The following is a 22,109-nucleotide window of genomic DNA, read 5'->3' on the forward strand; positions in this document are numbered from 1 at the left end:
TAAGCTGGTCGAATCAGATTGAAGATGATGTTGAAGTTCTTCATCAGCAGCCTGTGCAGCCATGAGTTCATCTGCGGATATTAGCGTCGGCATGTCTATGGCACCTATACGTGACAGTCTGCTACAATGTTGTCTGCACCCTTAACGTGGACGATTTGCGTTGGAAATTGACTAATGAAATCCAAGTGAGGAGCTGCCTAGGCGAAGCTTCGTCTGCACTTTGATTAAAAGCGTAATCAGTTACAATAATCAGTCTCCGTCCTACAACCATACAACGAAAATACTTAATGCTTTTGTAAATTGCTAACAGTTCACGATCATATGTGCTGTATTTAATTTCCGCATTGGTATGCTTCTTAGAGAAAACCCCCAAAGGTTCCCAACGACCGAAATTGTACAGCTCGAGCACAGCACCAGAAGAAAGATCAGAAGCATCCGTGCGAAGAGCTAGAGTAGCATTGTCCCGTGGGTGAACTAAGAGAGTTGCTTTTGCTAATTGTTGTTTGCATAGTTCAAATGCTTCTTCCCTCTCTATCCCACGTAATAAGGCGCTTGTCACTCTTTTTTGCACCGTGAAGATGAATATGTAGCGGGGCTTGTATCTGCGCCGCATTGCGGAGGAAACGCCTGTAAAAATTAATAATACCGAGAAACTTACGCAAGTCGGGAGTAGCCACGAGTGGGGCTACTTCCGTCATTGACTTCTAGCAGAATGTGGTACCCACAAGTGGCGAGGTAACACGTTAAAGTTCAGAGTGTCCAACATGTCCGACTGTCCAACAGACCCTAGTTTACCCTACTGTATATTATGAAAGAATATTTTATTTGATTTTAGTTTGGTTAATTATATTTTATAATTTAAAGGAAATCATTTTGGACTAAATCACATGAAAGAAAATTTGATTTGATTATATTTTAGAATTTGAAGGAAACTAGTTTGGACTATATAACATGAAATTAAATTTGATTTAATTATATTTTAGAATTGAAAGCAAACTACCTTGTACTATATCAACGGATTTTAAGTAAAAGTGTTTTTTGCTGTAATCAGTTAAAATTTAATTACAAAACGTGAAAATATGTTCCTTGACAATTATGTTTACATTATTTCATATAAAATAACTAATAATAGTGTGTCAAAATTTAATTATAGCTGTTTCTGAAAAAAATTATTTTGTGGGATAAGCCATTTTCCTGATCACCGTCGATGTAATATGGAAGAAATTTTCATTTTATTTGGTTAAATTTTAGAATTTAAAGGAATCTAACTTATACTATGCAATACGAAAGAAAATTTTATATACGATTTGAGTTGGTTATAACATGAAAGAAATTTTTATTTGATTGAGTTGCTTATATTTTAGAATTGACAGAAAACTGTCTTGTACAGACCAAAGACGTTGTAGTTATATATCTCGACACACAACTGGCGCTGGTGTCGTGTACAAATTTGAAACCTCTCGCGCAGGTTCGCGCGACGCCATGTTTGGGGAGCACAAATGATTGTTTCTATAAATCATTCGGAGTTTGGAAAATACCATTGAGTATATAGGCGTTTTCTTAACGGACATCCCACTGTACTGTAATATAACTAAACTTATTTACGTATTTTCTAACGTATACTAAGTAAATATAAATTCTGTAACTAAGCATTGCTTTAAATATAAAAGCTTTATATTACTCATAAATAGACTTATTAGTTTATTTCTATTTCCAATGGCCGAAAACATTGGATGTTTTTACTTATGTTAGTTTATATACTTAGAAAGCATGATGGAATATTCAGATTGTCAATTTCTATAAATGAATACAATATAATATTTTATTACTCAGTCAATGACAAATCAATGTAAAATAATGACTTATTTTGTAGTCATTAAGTTTATATACATGAATTACAAAATTGCGAACGTTTTCGCCTATTCAGGCATCCTCAGGCAGAGTTATACAATATCTCAATGTCACATACGTAGCTATTGGTGGTGAGTACTATTTGAATTAATGATGTACAAGCCATCTCCATTAATAAAATGTAATATTACAGGTAGTAAACTTAATAATGTTAAAAATGTTAAAACCATTTAGTAATTAAACTTCATAATATGTGGAACTCTTGTTCAGTCCAATGAGTGGTGAATATCTGAAATGTATAAAAAATTTAATAGAAATGGGAATATCAAATGTAAATTGTAATCGAATTCCACATATTATGAAGTTTAATTACTAAATGGTTTTAAAATTTTTACATTATTAAGTTTACTACCTGTAATATTACATTTTATTAATGGAGATGGCTTGTACATCATTAATTCAAATAGTACTCATCACCAATAGCTACGTATGTGACATTGAGACATTGTATAACTCTGCCTGAGGATGCCTGAATAGGCGAAAACGTTCGCAATTTTGTAATTCAAGTATATAAACTTAATGACTACAAAATAAGTCATTATTTTACATTGATTTGTCATTGACTGAGTAATAAAATATTATATTGTATTCATTTATAGTTTATATACGTTAGAAAATACGGAAATAACTTATTTAAGTTATATTACAAAGAGGGGGATGTCCGCTAAAAAGATGGCTATATACTCAATGGTATTTTCCAAACACATAACGCATTTTAATATTAATCCTCAGTGTTTTGAGAATCAGAGGCGATATTACTCTTTAAAACTTTCAACTGCAGACATTCATTGCAGTCCCCTCATTCTTACATCATTCTCGATGACAATATTGTGAAAATGTGATTGTTTGCATTGCTGGCTTTGTTGTTAACATTAAGAAAATATGGTGTAATAAATCTAGAGATTCAATGTATAATACATATTAGCAGTAAACAAAATCTCTTTTGAATAATTTCAAGGGAAAAATTGTTTATATAAATATGCATCTTAAGTGAAAGAGCGACTATACAGATGTTGAGAGAGAATATGGCAGATTACCATCCAAGGGTCTCTCTTACATCGTGTGAAAAACAATGTGATAACAGTAGAACACTTATACAATCTTTCTACAACTATAGGAACATATTTTAGAAAATGGATACCCGCATTCCCCCCGAGAATCATATTTTAAACTTATTAAACTGTCCATAGAAGTAGGCTTACATGAAGAATTGCCAGCGTAGCTCAGTCGACTAAGGCCTGCCGATCCGAAGTTGTGCTCGGGCGCGGGTTCGATTCCCGCTTGTGTTGATTACCTGGTTGAGTTTTTTTTTCCTTAACCGTAAGGCTAATGTCAGGTAATCTATGGCGAATCCTTGGCCTCATCTCGCGAAATACCATCTTACTATCATCAATGCCATCAACTCTAAATAATCTAATAGTTGATACAGCATCGTTAAATAACCAACTAAAAGAAAATACTACATAAAGAGCAGGTGTCACCACATAGCTTAAAGTTACCAATACAACACGATTTTACACAAAAACAAGTTCAAAGACAACATTTAACGAAATCAATAATAATAATAATAATAATAATAATAATAATAATAATAATAATAATAATAATAATAATAATGAATCAATAGGCAAGTACACTTGAGTAGTTTTATTAGGCCTATATGATTGATTCATGCATGTGACGTTTATTTACTACTATAGCTCTGATAATAAGCTAATGTATGGTAGGCCTACTTATATTTCAAACTAAATATTATGTACTTGTTTCTATTTTACAGGTGTCTATTATGTGAAATGAAAGCAGATAAATAATAATTGTTCGTTTCTCGTTCGCATGAAAGCAAAGCTGTGTTTACAATATAACTTAGGCCTTACATAGCTGGCAGTGTTTTGTTAATAATAGTTAATTCTGATAATTTTCTTTTAATCTGAACTATTACTACAATATGCATTTGTATTTCTATTCGCTATATATGTTGTCAAATAACTATACAACGTCTTTGGTTACAGTATCAAATTGTTCCAGTCTTCTTTTGTTTCTTGTTAAACTAACGTAACTACTGTAAGCTTGATTATGTTCATAACATGGTTGCTTTAAATGTTAATAGGATTTTTTCATTTATCTATTCAGATTAATTTATAAGATACACAAACATATGAATTAAACATTCAACATTGCATAGCACAGCCTTCTGTTAGCCGGCGCTTTCCCCAAAACATGGCGACGGACGCAAGCTTTAATTTGTCCGTACTCTAAACTTCTGCGCAGCCTTGGCTGTAGGGGCTCGGTACAGACCCAGAAACAAAATTTGGGCCACCTGAATTTTATTTCTGGGTTTCTACTATACATGGTGAACCATAAGTAATGTCGTTCATTTCAAGGGGTTATTCTGAGGTATTTCGAACTAAAATGTGTAATACAATTTGACTTGCTTTTGCTTCCTTTTCGAGATAAAAATTGATTTATATGAAACATTTCATAGCGTGTTTTGGGAGAACTATTGATTTAATTCCCAATATGCACAATCAATTTAATAGAGACATTATTTACGATTCACCTACTATAATATTAAAGAAAATTCTGTTTGATTAGAATTTAAAGCGAAATACCTTGTACTATGCAATATGGAAGAAATATTTATTTCATTTGGTTATATTTTAGAATTTAAATGAAAATATCTTGTATTATATATGAAAGACATTTTCATTTTTTTAATTTAATTTAATTTAATTTTATTTTAGAAGTTAAAGGAAACTGTATAAGGTGCAAGAAAATATACTTCCATTATATTATCAAATAGTTTAATTTAAAAAAATTCTCGTACCTCATTGTTAATGCAAGTTTCTCTTCTGGTGAAATGGGACGTTTGCTATTTCTTGTAATATTGTTTTTTTATCTAATTTAAGATATAGTAAAATGTAACTGGCTTCATTCTATAATATTCGAAAAATCTTTGTTGGTCGTCTTTAAGAATTCTATGCAAATGATGAAATTCTCTTAGTTCACGTCGCTTTTCATAAATTGAATGCACGGAATACCTTAGTCTATGTAAATATCTCGATTTCAGAAAACTACTTTCATATAAAAATAACTCTTCACTTATAGAGAAATCCATTGCTTGTACGGTAGCTATATTATATATACGTGGGTGGTTCATACACTATTCAGTGACATCAGGTGTCTTTTGTGCGATGAAGTGTTGGTTGTGTATAGCAACGATTGAGAAAGAGGTCAGAAGGTCTGTATTATTTGTCTAATGAGTAATTGAACTGCCGAGAACTCGCTCACATAAACATCCAGTCTACTAACGAAAACAAGCGCAAAAGCATCTAATAGCTACTAGCACGACAAGTCTATAGTAAAAGCGAGTTGTTTCGTAACCGTACCCTAATAGTGGGTGCTAGTTGTGCTAAGAAGAGTGACTTGAGGACTTCTTCACCTACATGACGGGAAGCTAAACTTCTGAGCTCTTGTAGATAGTGGGACGGTCGTTTCTCTCCTATAGGTATGCCACTCAATAATCTATTGAGCCATTTGTTGATTGGTTCAGCAAAAGCGGCAATGATAGGTGTTTTAATAGCGTCATACCTGCCCGTGGCTGGTGGGGATTTAATTAAATCAGCTATAATTGGAATAAACGTATGGTCAGCGTTACTTACTATATATTGGAATTTTGCTTGATCTCGAGTAATCCCTGCGAAACTGAGAGCATTTTCCACCTCTGCAGTAGCGGACAGTGGGTTTGAAAGTTGGGGAGGCCAAGACGTGAATGCTGAGAATATAAGAATATAAGGCCTGTGACGTACCTCATTACCAAGCACAGAAGTTATAGGTCTTAAGAAATTAAAATTAGGTTTTCCAATTTATGTTTTAGGATTTTGAATCTTATGTTTAGGAGTTTATATGATTTTACGGGGAAAAAATAAAAATAAACAACATAGGCCTACTACGCGTATTAATATATTACAACGGCTTGGTAAAGATTGCCTCTCTTTAGGACACTCCAAGTCCTAAGCTACGAATTAGGTCTTTTTAGGTCATATTGAATTTAAGAATGTTACGCTTTGCTACATAAAACGAATAAGAAAAGCAATATTTCGAGAGTAAGTAGATAGCAACAAAATTGATTCGAACCTAAGAATCCGGGGCTTGCTCATTACTATTACATAGTCTAATTTTACAGCAAATTAACTCGAAGTTCCTCTTTCTTCTCAAACCGATCAAATAGGTCACAGCATACTGAATAACTGCTACTAGAAGAAGCTAGAGACAAATCTGCATTTGTTTCTAACTATCGATATATTTAAAATACTGTATAAGTAAATACATCTCGTAACACAAAAGAACAAAATAACAAGAACACCCGCAAACAAGATAAAAATCTAACAACATAAATGAAAACTTTTACGCAGGCAGAAAAAACTAACAACACGTGACTCAATTTTCTAAAACCAAGAAGAGAGAAAGAGAGAGAGCTTCCCAATACAGCCAAATCCAGCCGTGACTATAAGCAGTACAGTTGTCAGCGGTGGGTAGGACGTCTCCAAATCGGCTCCCTTCGCGCGTTCTATCACGTTCTTCTAACCAGCTATCTTATTGGTTGAACTGCTGTTGTCATGGTTACCGGGGAGTAGCGTCATGTAGCCGACTCCTCTCTCCCGCTCTCGCATAGAAACAGCAGGCTGCTAGATGTCGACTATACAGGTTACAGCGCTATCTGTTATTTTTCAGTACGAATTATTTGTACTATCTACAGTATAGCGAGCGGGCATCACCAACTGGATGAGGTCGACTTTACGTAACTTACTTTACATCTTAGTCGTAGTGAACAGTAAAATTAATATAAAAGGAAACATGTTCGTCATTTGCTGTAACTTGTCTGTGATCTTAATCCAGCTGAAATTATTACTGCCACATTGTGTTCTGGTAAAATATTAGGGGAGGCACGGTCTCCCTTGTCTCCCCTGAAAATCCGCCGCTGCACCTCTGCAAACCACAGATCTGGATCGTCCTTCTAGAATGGAGGTGGCTTCTCAACACGTTGTGCACACACAATCACTACCAGTTGATATAGAACTTTGCTCTGTATCTTTATGAATGTTCGCTGTTTCCATCACGTCGGGTTCACCAATATAGTAGTGTGAATACAATATAATAAGTAAATCAAACTCAGGAACAGTTTTATTTCTAGTAAGAAAGATTCAAATCAATTAACAACAAAGCGTTGCCAAGGAGAGCTAAAATTTTCATGGCCCACTCCGTTGTGTAATGAACACAGACGTAGGCCAGTCATGAATTCATAACTCAGAGCCCCACACTGTTAAAAACCATAAGGGAAAATGATTGTGTAGATTAAGCATAAATTATTCTTATAATTGACAATACTATTACTTTTGCCGCCTATACATAGGAATAACTAAATAAAACACACTTACACCAATAAATTATTGATCACAATAATTGTGATGCACTTATGCAATATGGAAACAACCACCATTTTATGAATATCTGGATTTCTATTGCAAAATGTGTCTTAATGTCTATAGTATCTTATACAAAATAGAACCAACTCCTATCTGTAACATGCTGCCCCATAGAGAGATCTGAACCAACCACCAAAAACAGAATCCATAGTGGAGTGTTTTGCATTTTAGAACCAACTCCAAGCTCTCAGTTCCCATGTTTGTTTTGTGTAAATATGGGAGTTTGAATACAATTTTTTGCTAATAGGAGTGATATATTATATTATATTATATTATAATATATTATATTATAATATATTATATTATATTACATTGCATTATATTATATTATATTATATTATATTATATTATACTATATTATAGCAACAAGAGTTATGTTAATGTATCAAAGAAAGTTATAGAAGCGGAGATGTTTAGGTATCAAATATGTAACTTCAGAAGAAAATGCAATGAAAAAATGACTATAGATAATAGAAAAGAATTGTATGAAAGGTTCTGTGATTACAACATCCAATCATCATTGTTATGTACTATGGTTCAACAACATCAAATAAAACGCCATAGAGGCAATGACAATATCAAACGGAGTTACAGAAGAGTTTACATGCTTGGTGATGTTGAAGTTTGTAGTGACCTTTTCTGTCAAACATTACGAGGGCAAAATATAAAATTGGTTTTGATGCTGAAGACTGGTTTACAGGAACATAGAAGTCTGAATACAATTGCCATGAAGTTTCTGATTTCTGGCCACTCGTTTTTGCCAAATGACAGTGACTTTAGTGACATAGAGTCCGCGCTAAAAATGCAGCAAAGGCTCTATACCCCAGAAGATTATGTCTGTGTCATGCAAAAATGCAGGAAGAAAAACCCGCTTCGTGTCCATAGGATGACAAAGGATCATTTCTTCGGCACTTCAGAAATAGAAAAAGCCATAGTCAACAGAAAACATGACACAGACAACACCAAAATAAACTGGTTGCAACTCCGTCAATTAAGAATTACAAAGGACAAGCCTTATTCAATATTTATGGACATAAACTTTGATGTAAACTTTGTTGAAGTAAATATCAACAAACGTCGTCCAAAGTCTTCTCCAGACCTAGCAGCGATCCTGGTACCTTGATGGCCAAATGGTAAACCTGTGTCACTGCCAAAATTGCAAGAAATAACGTCAATAATGCATCTCATACCAGGTGATGCTAAACAGTTTTATTTAAACCTGATTTCAGATCCTAACATTGAGGGTGATGTTGATGGAATCAATGGTCCCCTTGACTTCACCTTGGAATGATAAGTCAATGTATGAACAAATGCTAATGAATATATATTTTTTAAATTTTATTTGTAATTCCACAATTAGTGTCTTGGATGTTTAGTCTTCCAATAATAAAGTGTTAAACATGGATTTGAACTACAGGGACATCATTTTATTTTTACTAACATTTTTAATATTAACCTGGCTATACCTTTAGAGAACCGGAAACACAGTTTGCTATCCCCTTCCTCGACTGTAGTTCGATGATACTGGCGCAAAACACAAACAAATCACTCTACTAGGTATAGGAGGGAAGAAAAGTAGTTCATCTATTTACGTAAACTAGGAAATATCGCGATTTTGAGTTCGATAATTTTCATTAGGTTTTTGTTTAATCAAAATACAGTACTATATTAAGAATAAGTGTTTTTACTCACGAACTGAGTTATCCATGTGAACGTATTCATTATGCAGTGTATATTATACTGTCTACAGCACATTAGCGTACAATATAGAGAAAGAAGTTAAATTGAAAAATAATCATAATATGGATATTTAAACACATTTTTGAAAATGGTGGCCGTTCATTTCGATATAGACTTCAGTTCTTTTGTGCATATTATAGCACTATAGACTATTGTACCTAATCCCAATTGCCAGTTTCGTCCTTCATACTAGTAACTCATGCTGAAATAATTCTGTACCTACTCTATAAAAGAGTACCTTACGTACTGTAAATTCAATCTTCACTTCTGCCCGACCCGCACAGATAAAATTACTCAGACATGCTATCTACTGTCCGTCCAAGTAGTTATGCAGCAGGATCGTAGAAAGGGGGGAAATCACGTGACAGTTAATTACTTGACGAGGCCCTTCTATTCAAGTTATTTTAAACAGTTGTATAATATTACGTAAACGTTCAATTCCTAATAGAAATTAATGTTTTCAGAAAAGAGCTAAGACAGCCCAGATTTTACAGAGGGGCGAACAGAAGCAGGTGGGGGAAATCGGGATGCGACGTAGGCAAATGGACAGTACCTGTGCGAAAATATGATTCAATATTGAAAGCTCTTTAGTCACTGGAAAACGCGAACATATTTGTGGAACGCACTACACTCATAACTCAGTGCTGTTTACTGTGTGGAGGACAGTTGGAACTTCTTAGTAGAAGGGGTGCGAGTGAAGTACATTCAAAAACTCAGGTACAATAAAAATTGAAGTAAAAATAAAATGATGTCCCTGTAGAATGTTGCCTCATCTCTCTCTCATTTGAATCACACAAGTAGGAACCACGTGCCAATACCCATTTTTGCAATAAGCAATATGGAACCAACTCCAATGTTGGCCTTCTACTCTGCGTGAGTCAAAAACTGATGCGAGCTACACCACTGATCTGAAAGAGCATTTCAGAATGTTAATAATGCAATCATTACTTTCGTAATAGTATCGATGTTGAATTTTATTTGTAACGATTTGCTAAAACAGCTGTAGATCAAAAGCTGTATTTTGGACTTGGATCCATATAGCATAAGTGCATCCTAAGATTTGTAGGGTCAGAACGTCGGTACAACATTGGGTGAAATCTAGGCACATTCAAACAGTTTCTTGTTTCTCATTTTCAGATTTTATTGCTTCCGGGATTTAAATGAAAGTACAAAATTTGTTTCTACATTAACTTATAGGCAGAACTTCAATTTTGTATAAAAAAGCACTTTAATTTTATTGGCTTAACCCACGAGACAGACTGCCTCGACTCTCGTCCTGGTATTGCCCTTGCATAGCCTAGTTGGTCGCCACACCGTGTGCGTGCTTTTCTAACCGATGTAGGGGCGGCAGCGTGAGGAGCGTAGATGGCTGGAGAGGCGGCGACAGGGGCGGCGAGGGCGTGGCTGCTGATGGAGTGCACGCTGTAGGTTGTTCAGAAGGGGCGACGGTGCCACTCCGTCGTGGTGGTACTGACCAGCACCAGGTGGGCGGCGAGGGCGTGGCTGATTGAGTGCATGCTGTAGGATGTTCAGAAGGGGGCGACGGTGCCACTCCGGTCGTGGTGGTACTGACCATCACCAGGTGAGCGGCGAGGGCATGATTGATGGAGTGCACGCTGTAGGATGTTCAGAAGGGGGCGACGGTGCCACTCCGGTCGTGGTAGTACTGACCAGCACCAGGTGAGCGGCGAGGATGTGGTTGATGGAGTGCACGCTGTAGGATGTTCAGAAGGGGGCGACGGTGCCACTCCGGTCGTGGTGGTACTGACCAGCACCAGGTGAGCGGCGAGGGCGTGGTTGATGGAGTGCACGCTGTAGGATGTTCAGAAGGGGGCGACGGTGCCACTCCGGTCGTGGTGGTACTGACCAGCACCAGGTGAGCGGCGAGGGCGTGGTTGATGGAGTGCACGCTGTAGGATGTTCAGAAGGGGGCGACGGTGCCACTCCGGTCGTGGTGGTACTGACCAGCACCAGGTGAACGGCGAGGGCATGGTTGAGAGAATGCACGCTGTAGGATGTTCAGAAGGGGGCGACGGTGCCACTCCGGTCGTGGTGGTACTGACCAGCACCAGGTGAGCGGCGAGGGTGTGGTTGATGGAATGCACGCTGTGGGATGTTCAGAAGGGGGCGACGGTGCCACTCCGGTCGTGGTGGTACTGACCAGCACCAGGTGAACGGCGAGGGCGTGGTTGATGGAATGCACGCTGTAGGATGTTCAGAAGGGGGCGACGGTGCCACTCCGGTCGTGGTGGTACTGAGCAGCACCAGGTGAGCGGCGAGGGAGTGGTTGATGGAATGCACGCTGTAGGATGTTCAGAAGGGGGCGATGGTGCCACTCCGGTCGTGGTGGTACTGACCAGCACCAGGTGAGCGGCGAGGGCGTGGCTGATGGAATGCACGCTGTAGGATGTTCAAAATGGGACGACGGTGCCACTCCGGTCGTGGTGGTACTGACCAGCACCAGGTGAGCGGCGAGGGCGTGGTTGATGGAATGCACGCTGTAGGATGTTCAGAAGGGGGCGACGGTGCCACTCCGGTCGTGGTGGTACTGACCAGCACCAGGTTAGCGGCGAGGATGTGGTTGATGGAGTGCACGCTGTAGGATGTTCAGAAGGGGGCGACGGTGCCACTCCGGTCGTGGTGGTACTGACCAGCACCAGGTGAGCGGCGAGGGCGTGGTTGATGGAGTGCACGCTGTAGGATGTTCAGAAGGGGGCGACGGTGCCACTCCGGTCGTGGTGGTACTGACCAGCACCAGGTGAGCGGCGAGGGCGTGGTTGATGGAGTGCACGCTGTAGGATGTTCAGAAGGGGGCGACGGTGCCACTCCGGTCGTGGTGGTACTGACCAGCACCAGGTGAACGGCGAGGGCATGGTTGAGAGAATGCACGCTGTAGGATGTTCAGAAGGGGGCGACGGTGCCACTCCGGTCGTGGTGGTACTGACCAGCACCAGGTGAGCGGCGAGGGTGTGGTTGATGGAATGCACGCTGTGGGATGTTCAGAAGGGGGCGACGGTGCCACTCCGGTCGTGGTGGTACTGACCAGCACCAGGTGAACGGCGAGGGCGTGGTTGATGGAATGCACGCTGTAGGATGTTCAGAAGGGGGCGACGGTGCCACTCCGGTCGTGGTGGTACTGAGCAGCACCAGATGAGCGGCGAGGGAGTGGTTGATGGAATGCACGCTGTAGGATGTTCAGAAGGGGGCGATGGTGCCACTCCGGTCGTGGTGGTACTGACCAGCACCAGGTGAGCGGCGAGGGCGTGGCTGATGGAATGCACGCTGTAGGATGTTCAAAATGGGACGACGGTGCCACTCCGGTCGTGGTGGTACTGACCAGCACCAGGTGAGCGGCGAGGGCGTGGTTGATGGAATGCACGCTGTAGGATGTTCAGAAGGGGGCGACGGTGCCACTCCGGTCGTGGTGGTACTGACCAGCACCAGGTTAGCGGCGAGGGCGTGGCTGATGGAATGCACGCTGTGGGATGTTCAGAAGGGGGCGACGGTGCCACTCCGGTCGTGGTAGTACTGACCAGCACCAGGTGAATGGCGAGGGCGTGGTTGATGGAATGCACGCTGTAGGATGTTCAGAAGGGGGCGACGGTGCCACTCCGGTCGTGGTGGTACTGACCAGCACCAGATGAGCGGCGAGGGCGTGGTTGATGGAGTGCACGCTGTGGGATGTTCAGAAGGGGGCGACGGTGCCACTCCGGTCGTGGTTTTACTGACCAGCACCAGGTGAGCGGCGAGGGCGTGACTGATGGAATGCACGCTGTGGGATGTTCAGAAGGGGGCTACGGTGCCACTCCGGTCGTGGTGGTACTGACCAGCACCAGGTGAGCTGCGAGGGCGTGGTTGATGGAGTGCACGCTGTAGGATGTTCAGAAGGGGGCGACGGTGCCACTCCGGTCGTGGTGGTACTGACCAGCACCAGGTGAATGGCGAGGGCGTGGTTGATGGAATGCACGCTGTAGGATGTTCAGAAGGGGGCGACGGTGCCACTCCTGTCGTGGTGGTACTGACCAGCACCAGATGAGCGGCGAGGGCGTGGTTGATGGAGTGCACGCTGTGGGATGTTCAGAAGGGGGCGACGGTGCCACTCCGGTCGTGGTGGTACTGACCAGCACCAGGTGAGCGGCGAGGGCGTGGCTGATGGAATGCACGCTGTGGGATGTTCAGAAGGGGACGACGGTGCCACTCCGGTCGTGGTGGTACTGACCAGCACCAGGTGAGCGGCGAGGGCGTGGTTGATGGAGTGCACGCTGTAGGATGTTCAGAAGGGGGCGACGGTGCCACTCCGGTCGTGGTTTTACTGACCAGCACCAGGTGAACGGCGAGGGCGTGGTTGATGGAATGCACGCTGTAGGATGTTCAGAAGGGGGCGACGGTGCCACTCCGGTCGTGGTAGTACTGACCAGCACCAGGTGAATGGCGAGGGCGTGGTTGATGGAATGCACGCTGTAGGATGTTCAGAAGGGGGCGACGGTGCCACTCCGGTCGTGGTGGTACTGACCAGCACCAGATGAGCGGCGAGGGCGTGGTTGATGGAGTGCACGCTGTGGGATGTTCAGAAGGGGGCGACGGTGCCACTCCGGTCGTGGTTTTACTGACCAGCACCAGGTGAGCGGCGAGGGCGTGGCTGATGGAATGCACGCTGTGGGATGTTCAGAAGGGGGCGACGGTGCCACTCCGGTCGTGGTGGTACTAACCAGCACCAGGTGAGCGGCGAGGGCGTGGTTGATGGAGTGCACGCTGTAGGATGTTCAGAAGGGGGCGACGGTGCCACTCCGGTCGTGGTTTTACTGACCAGCACCAGGTGAACGGCGAGGGCGTGGTTGATGGAATGCACGCTGTAGGATGTTCAGAAGGGGGCGACGGTGCCACTCCGGTCGTGGTGGTACTGACCAGCACCAGGTGAGCGGCGAGGGCGTCGTTGATGGAGTGCACGCTGTAGGATGTTCAGAAGGGGGCGATGGTGCCACTCCGGTCGTGGTGGTACTGACCAGCACCAGGTGAGCGGCGAGGGCGTGGCTGATGGAGTGCACGCTGTGGGATGTTCAAAAGGGGACGACGGTGCCACTCCGGTCGTGGTGGTACTGACCAGCACCAGGTGAGCGGCGAGGGCGTGGTTGATGGAGTGCACGATGTAGGATGTTCAGAAGGGGCGATGGTGCCACTCCGGTCGTGGTGGTCCTGACCAGCACCAGGTGAACGGCGAGGGCGTGGTTAATAGAATGCACGCTGTAGGATGTTCAGAAGGGGGCGACGGTGCCACTCCGGTCGTGGTGGTACTGACCAGCACCAGGTGAGCGGCGAGGGTGTGGTTGATGGAATGCACGCTGTGGGATGTTCAGAAGGAGGCGATGGTGCCACTCCGGTCGTGGTGGTACTGACCAGCACCAGGTGAACGGCGAGGGCGTGGTTGATGGAATGCACGCTGTGGGATGTTCAGAAGGGGGCGACGGTGCCACTCCGGTCGTGGTGGTACTGACCAGCACCAGATGAGCGGCGAGGGAGTGGTTGATGGAATGCACGCTGTAGGATGTTCAGAAGGAGGCGATGGTGCCACTCCGGTCGTGGTGATACTGACCAGCACCAGGTGAGCGGCGAGGGCGTGGCTGATGGAATGCACGCTGTAGGATGTTCAAAAGGGGACGACGGTGCCACTCCGGTCTTGGTGGTACTGACCAGCACCAGGTGAGCGGCGAGGGCGTGGTTGATGGAATGCACGCTGTAGGATGTTCAGAAGGGGGCGATGGTGCCACTCCGGTCGTGGTGATACTGACCAGCACCAGGTGAGCGGCGAGGGCGTGGCTGATGGAATGCACGCTGTAGGATGTTCAAAAGGGGACGACGGTGCCACTCCGGTCTTGGTGGTACTGACCAGCACCAGGTGAGCGGCGAGGGCGTGGTTGATGGAATGCACGCTGTAGGATGTTCAGAAGGGGGCGACGGTGCCACTCCGGTCGTGGTGGTACTGACCAGCACCAGGTGAACGGCGAGGGCGTGGTTGATGGAATGCACGCTGTAGGATGTTCAGAAGGGGGCGACGGTGCCACTCCGGTCGTGGTGGTACTGACCAGCACCAGGTGAACGGCGAGGGCGTGGTTGATGGAATGCACGCTGTAGGATGTTCAGAAGGGGGCGACGGTGCCACTCCGGTCGTGGTGGTACTGACCAGCACCAGGTGAACGGCGAGGGCGTGGTTGATGGAATGCACGCTGTAGGATGTTCAGAAGGGGGCGACGGTGCCACTCCGGTCGTGGTGGTACTGACCAGCACCAGAAGAGTGGCGATGGCGTGGTTGATGGAATGCACGCTGTAGGATGTTCAGAAGGGGGCGACGGTGCCACTCCGGTCGTGGTGGTACTGACCAGCACCAGAAGAGTGGCGATGGCGTGGTTGATGGAATGCACGCTGTAGGATGTTCAGAAGGGGGCGACGGTGCCACTCCGGTCGTGGTGGTACTGACCAGCACCAGGAAGGCGGCGAGGTCGAGGATCTGGAAAATAATGCAGTAGGGTCAATTGCGATATTATTGCTCAGGCTTGAAGTCTTTTGACATACCAGATACTGTTAACACTATGGTGAGAACACATTAAAATTATCATGTGGTTTATATTAAATATTTCATATTAGTATATTTGGTATTAATTTGTTTTAACACAATACGTTAACATTAATTAATTATAAAACAGTATAGTAATATGATATTTTCGTTGCATAAAATTAATGATGTGATCAAGTAGCACAAGATTTGAAATATCTCAAGGTACTTGCAGTGGAAGTAAATAATTGCCATTAAGATATTCGTCCTTCTGTTGACTGGCTTCGTGTAGTTTACAAATTTGAGAAGTGTTTTGAGGAGTAGCATGGGACTACATTAAACAAGTTCAAAAACCTAGCACAAACATTTGCTAATATACTGAACGAAAAGATATCTAGTAGGTCTATAGATCCATTCGTCATTGAATGATACTCCACAACTCGATCATCATGAAAGGTCTCAACAAACGCCGGCAAGGGCAGAAAAGCACAACTAGCCGTAAAACAGCGAAGAAAATTAAGAAAATCGTCAAGTATGTAATCTGAGCACAATAACATAATATTCTTCTTAGAGAGTCATTCTGTATTGTTTTCATATCCTCACATAAGTGTTTAACGAAGTCTAAAGAGCCCACAATACTTGAAAAAGTGTTTCGATCACAATGGTCTTTTCATGAGTGTCATAAATATCTTCGGTGCATTGCTTTCCATAGTACGAGGCATGTTAAAAGTGCAGCCTTGACGGCAGATGACGTCACGAGCAGAGTGGAGGGGTATGATGGCCCCTACCTTCTATTCTGTTTTCCTTGGTGGAGGGGGCTAGCTAGGATAGCGAAGTATAATATGTACAAAATTAGTGAGATCTGAAAATGAAATGTACACAAGAAACAGTACAAGTATTATTAGAAACAGTGTGTGTTCGCTATAGTCTAAGTGAACTGAAAACCAAGAACGGAGTGATAAAAGTGTCAATTTTGAATGGATTAGGGGAGTGTAATAGGAAGTTAAGTAAAATGATAGAGATAATGAAAATAGGTGAGGAGTATGGCGGGGAGGCTAGCTAGGATAGTGAAATATAATATGCAGAAAATTAGTGAGATCTGAAAATGAAATGTACACAAGAAACAGGGATAATAACAACATATTGGACAATGGTGCAGTATGTTTTAGTAACGAGTATTATTAGAAACAGTGTGTGTTCGATATAAGTGTACTGAAAAGCAAGAACACAGTCCTAAAAGTGTCAATTTTGAATGTTTTAAATTAAGTTGTTAGATTTTAAAGGTGGGAATACTGATCAATTTAAATAGGGTCAAAAGTTAAAATATAAGAGCTTCTACGAAAGGTATATCTGTAATGACTGTAATTGTGGCACCGGATACAAAATTGTGAGGTCCACATTACAGGGATGTAAATGTTGACATTAATATATATATATATATATATATATATATATATATATATATATCCTGTAAGTTGAATATGTAAGCTCATACCTTACTGTTGGGGGAGCGGAGGAGGGGGCGAGGACGGTTGGTCTTCCCCCTTCTTCTCATCTTGGCCCTGATGTTCTGGAATTTCATCCTCTGTGTAGACCCTCCTCAACTTCCCCCCCACCACCACCGTGAAGCGCCCGGTGTTTCTGTTTTCGTGGGGTACGAAGATCCTCGGCACAGGCGTCTCTTCCGCTGCCAATTCCCCGTCCCGGCCAGCAAGGGCGTTGTAGTCTGGCTCTGGTCCTGGCTCTGGTGGTCGAGGCTTGTATTTGCTGTAATCGGTCACCTTGATTTCCTTTTCGGAGGGGGAATTGAGGTCCTCCTCCTGCAGACGCGGCCGCCTATGTCTGTCCTTCAGTATCACCTCTTTCGGGTGGACTCCCAGAGGTGTCCTGCCTTTGTCCCCGGTCACGATGCAATAAATCCCGTAGCCTGTGCCCAGTAGATAACCTACACCGATCGATGTTATGGCGGTTGTTACCAGCCTCTCTGGCTTTACTATCTCCCGTATCTTTGTGTTTTGCGTAACGAATTTTAGTGCTGCTCTGAACATCTTGCCTTACTCAGAACGTATGTAACACAGCAACGGCATTGCTATTGTTGTCATGCATCGTCTCCATAGAGACCGCAGTTGTTGTTTCGCTAAGTATCGTTCATGTAGAAGCAGGCCTTCCCTTCCTCTTTTTTATAATATTCATACTTATTAGTGTTAATATGGGCCTATGTTTTGCCTGTGTTGTAGGCATCACAAAACTTGAATGTTATGAATCCATTAATATATTGTAACGTGTAACGGCTTCTATTCCCAGAGCAGGCCTACATATTAATGAGCAGTTTGTTACTCCGCGAAGCAGACTTGTTAAATTCAGTATATATCGATTTATTTTTTAAATTAATTATTTAATTAATTCGTTCATTTATTCCCACATTAATTCAATAATTTATTCAAAAGAAAACAAACAAGCAAGAATAAAACTCATCATCAAGCAAATTATAAAACAAAAATTGGACTTAAACAAAAAACTATATACTATATAATAATGAGAAAAAAAGAAGTAAAATCCGAATTTCTCCATACATTTTAACCATTCATAAACCTATTCATTACTTTATATTTCATTTATTTTTATATATTATTTTTTCACTTATATATTTATTCATCCAGTTATTTATTTATTTATTTATTTATTCATTCATCCATTTCAATATTTATTTATCCATTTACATATTTATTCATTCATTTGTATACTTATTGACCCATTTATATATTTATTCATCCATTTAAATATTTATATATCAATCCATTCAAATATTTATTCATTAATTTATGTATCTAGTCATCCATTTATATATTTATTCGTACGCTTAAATATTTACTCATCCATTTATATATTAATTTATCCATTTACAAATTTATTCATCCATTTATATGTTTATTCAACCATTTATGTATTTATTCATCCATTTATATATTTGTTCATCCATTTAAATATTTATTCATCCATTAATATACTTACTCATCCATTCATAAATTTATTCACCCATTTATATATTTAATAAGCAATTTATATATTTATTAATGAATTCATATATTTATTCATCCATTTATTATTTACTCATCCATTTGTATATTTCTCATTCATTTATATATTTACTCATCCATTTATGTATTTTCTCATTAATTTCTATATATTTATTCATCCATTTATATATATTCAGCAATTCATATATTTAATAAACAACTTATATATATATTTATTCATCCATTCATTATTTACTCATCTATTTATATATTTACTCATCCATTTATATAATTACCCATCCATTTATATATTTTCTCACCCATTTAAACATTTACTCGTCCATTTATTTATTTATCCATTTATGATTTTATTGAGCATTTTATATACTTAATAAGCAATTTATAAATTTATTAATGAATTATATGCTTACTAATCCATTTATATATTTACTTACCCATTTATATATTTACTGGTCCATTTATGTATTTACTCATCCATTTATGTATTTACTAACCCATTTATATATTTACTCGCCCATTTATATATTTATTCATCCATTTATATATTTACTCATCCATTTATGTATTTCCTCACCCATTTATGCATTTACTCATCCATTTATATATTTGCTAAACCATTTATATATTTACTCGCCCATTTATATATTTACTCATCCATTTATGTATTTCCTCACCCATTTATGTATTTACTCATCCATTTATATATTTATTCGCCCATTTATGCATTTACTCGTCCATTTATATATTTACTCATCAATTTATATATTTACTCATCCATTTATGTATTTCCTCACCCATTTATGTATTTACTCATCCATTTATATATTTACTCGCCCATTTACGTATTTACTCGCCCATTTATATATTTACTCATCCATTTATATATTTACTTACACATTTATATTTTTACTCGTCCATTTATGTATTTACTCATCCATTTATATATTTACTCATCCATTTATATATTTACTTACAAAGGAACCCGAACGATCATTGCCGCCCTCACATAAGCCCGCCATCGGTCCCTATCCTGAGTAAGATTAATCCAGTCTCTACCATCATATCCCAACTCCCTCAAATCCATTTTAATATTATTCTCCCATCTACGTCTTTTTCCCTCCGGTCTCCAACTAACACGCTATATGCATTTCTGAATTCGCCCATACGTGCTACATGCCTTGCCCATCTCAAATATCTGGATTTAATGTTCCTAATTATGTCAGGTGAAGAATAAAATGCGTGCAGTTCTGCATTGTGTAACTTTCTCCATTCTCCTGTAACTTCATCTCTCTTAGCGCCAAATATTTTCCTAAAAACCTTATTCTCAAACACCCTTAATCTCTGTTTTATGCAGAAACTTGTCTACGAACATTTCCTTAATACGGTGACGCAAAAAACCGATCTTCCTCTCGTTGTAATAAATTCTCAAGAAAAACCATCACAATATTACTCATATCATAATATTACCAATCTTTACATTGTACGTAATTTTAAATCTATATCTGTAATAGTTACCTTCCTATTTTCCAAAAAGTCTTCTCATCAATATTCTTCTCAAAAGTTGATGTCAAATTTCGACTAGTGTCCCTGGAAATTATTGATCCTCTATTCTATCATACCAACCTATTTACAGAAATTGGCATGGTTCATGCAATTGATTTCACATTATTTGAACATTTTAGCAGTCTTTTACATTTGATTACAAGAACCATTATCGTTGCTCGTTGTTTAATCTGTGTCTATATTTCAAGTGGGCACATTATATTTACAATGAATTTGGGATATTTTATTTATTATTATTATTTTATTATTATTATTATTATTATTATTATTATTATTATTATTATTATTATTATTATTATTATTATGGTAGATGTAACAACGCCTGAGATTTGCCAATGTATGTTTACAAAATTCAGTGCGATTCTGCCGCCTATCAACACTACAATCTGACAAGCAGATCGCCAGATCTCGCGGATTATGTAAATCCCGTCTCACGGCACTGCAGTGTGGTAAGTCATCTTTGTCGTAACTAGTGAATTATTTATTTAAGGAAAGGAAGACAATCTTAACTTGATTTCTGAGTAGTTGCTCAAAATGTTCTCCATTACGTTATACAGTAGGTACAATCTTAACTTGATTTCTGAGTAGTTGCTCAAAATATTTTCCATTACGTTATAGGTATAAGATCTGGTAAACACAACGCACCACAGCAATCTCTTAGCTTGGTAAGAATGCCTATCGACAACTTAGGTCTAGGACACAACCTATCTAAGACACAATGCGTGGGTTTTGCTTAATCAGTTACTGCACTGCGCTGACAACACAATTGAAGACCTGATTAACAAAAATATCAAGTCCATTGAAGTAAGTAGCTCAGGAGAGCAAGAAAACTACATAGGCTTGCCATAAATAGCATTGAAATATATATTTGTATGATTATAAAACACAGGCTTAGAGTCGAACTTAGGATATTCTATTGTATAGGATGATAGCCTATGCAAAATAACATATATGTTATGTAAAAAATTAAATTCGGTAAATTTTGGACTTGGGATATTTGTCAATTGAGGTACTCAGTTTTGCTAGCACTTTACATTGCCAACCCCAATCAGTCGGCTGTCTGAACTGTGTTGAGAAATACGTATTTTTAAACTTACTTAGATACAACATCGCATTTTTCTCGTTGTAACGTGCCTACTGAAAACGTCATGCGAGTTGTGTTTGCGCAAGTTGCATACATTAGAGGGACAGGACATGTTAAGCAATTGATCTGAAATTAAAGAAAGATGTCTCCTTTTCCATAACTAATTAATTCACTAGTTACGCGAAAAATCAATTGCCAGACTGTAGTGCCATGAAACGAGAGCACATTATCCTCGGCAACTGGCGATCTGTTCGCAAGGCTGTAGAGACGGCCCGTTGCTTAGTTTTGACTTGCCTTGTATTATTCATAGCTAACCATTTTATTAATTCTAGAGCCATTTAAGTCTTGAGTTATTGAATAATATTCCACGTAAAAGTTCTGCTTATTCAACCTGGAAACAATAATTTTCTCTATATAGGGTGTGTAAGGGGTATAAGTACCGTCCTTCTCACAGTCGTCGAGGACGGTCTACAGGATCAGAAATGTCCATACAACATAGGGTCAAAACTTTATAGTTTTCTCAGAAAAAATATTTATTTTCTTATTTTATTTACGTTATACTGCTTGTATCGTTAGTAAAATTACGAAAACAATTACATCAGTAGGCATATCTATGAAAGAGTTAATATTAGTTTAAACAAACAGTTTTGTGAAATTAAATAAAAATGCATGCTTAAATTTGTTAATATTCTGCCGTGAGAGACGTGGCAACTTGTTCAGCAGGCAGTACTCTGCACAGACGT

At 40.4% G+C, this 22,109-nt stretch overlaps 1 protein-coding gene across 1 annotated transcript; it reads right to left on the reverse strand.

Moving 5' to 3' along the window:
* Window positions 1-14,955: 14,955 nt before the first annotated feature.
* Window positions 14,956-18,097, reverse strand: LOC138715705 (uncharacterized). The gene is made up of 2 exons (XM_069848760.1): window positions 17,177-18,097; window positions 14,956-15,636 (listed from the first exon to the last, which is right to left on the reverse strand). Exon 1 carries the CDS (start codon window positions 17,727-17,729, stop codon window positions 17,178-17,180), a length of 552 nt encoding a protein of 183 aa, XP_069704861.1. The 5' UTR covers window positions 17,730-18,097; the 3' UTR covers window positions 14,956-15,636; window position 17,177.
* Window positions 18,098-22,109: the final 4,012 nt, after the last annotated feature.

The sequence above is a fragment of the Periplaneta americana genome, chromosome 15 (genome assembly GCF_040183065.1).
Source record: "Periplaneta americana isolate PAMFEO1 chromosome 15, P.americana_PAMFEO1_priV1, whole genome shotgun sequence".
NCBI lineage: Eukaryota > Metazoa > Arthropoda > Insecta > Blattodea > Blattidae > Periplaneta > Periplaneta americana.

Excerpts from the sequence above, each read along its gene's own strand:
- LOC138715705 (XM_069848760.1), bottom strand. The coding sequence starts at position 17,729 with ATGTTCAGAGCAGCACTAAAATTCGTTACGCAAAACACAAAGATACGG.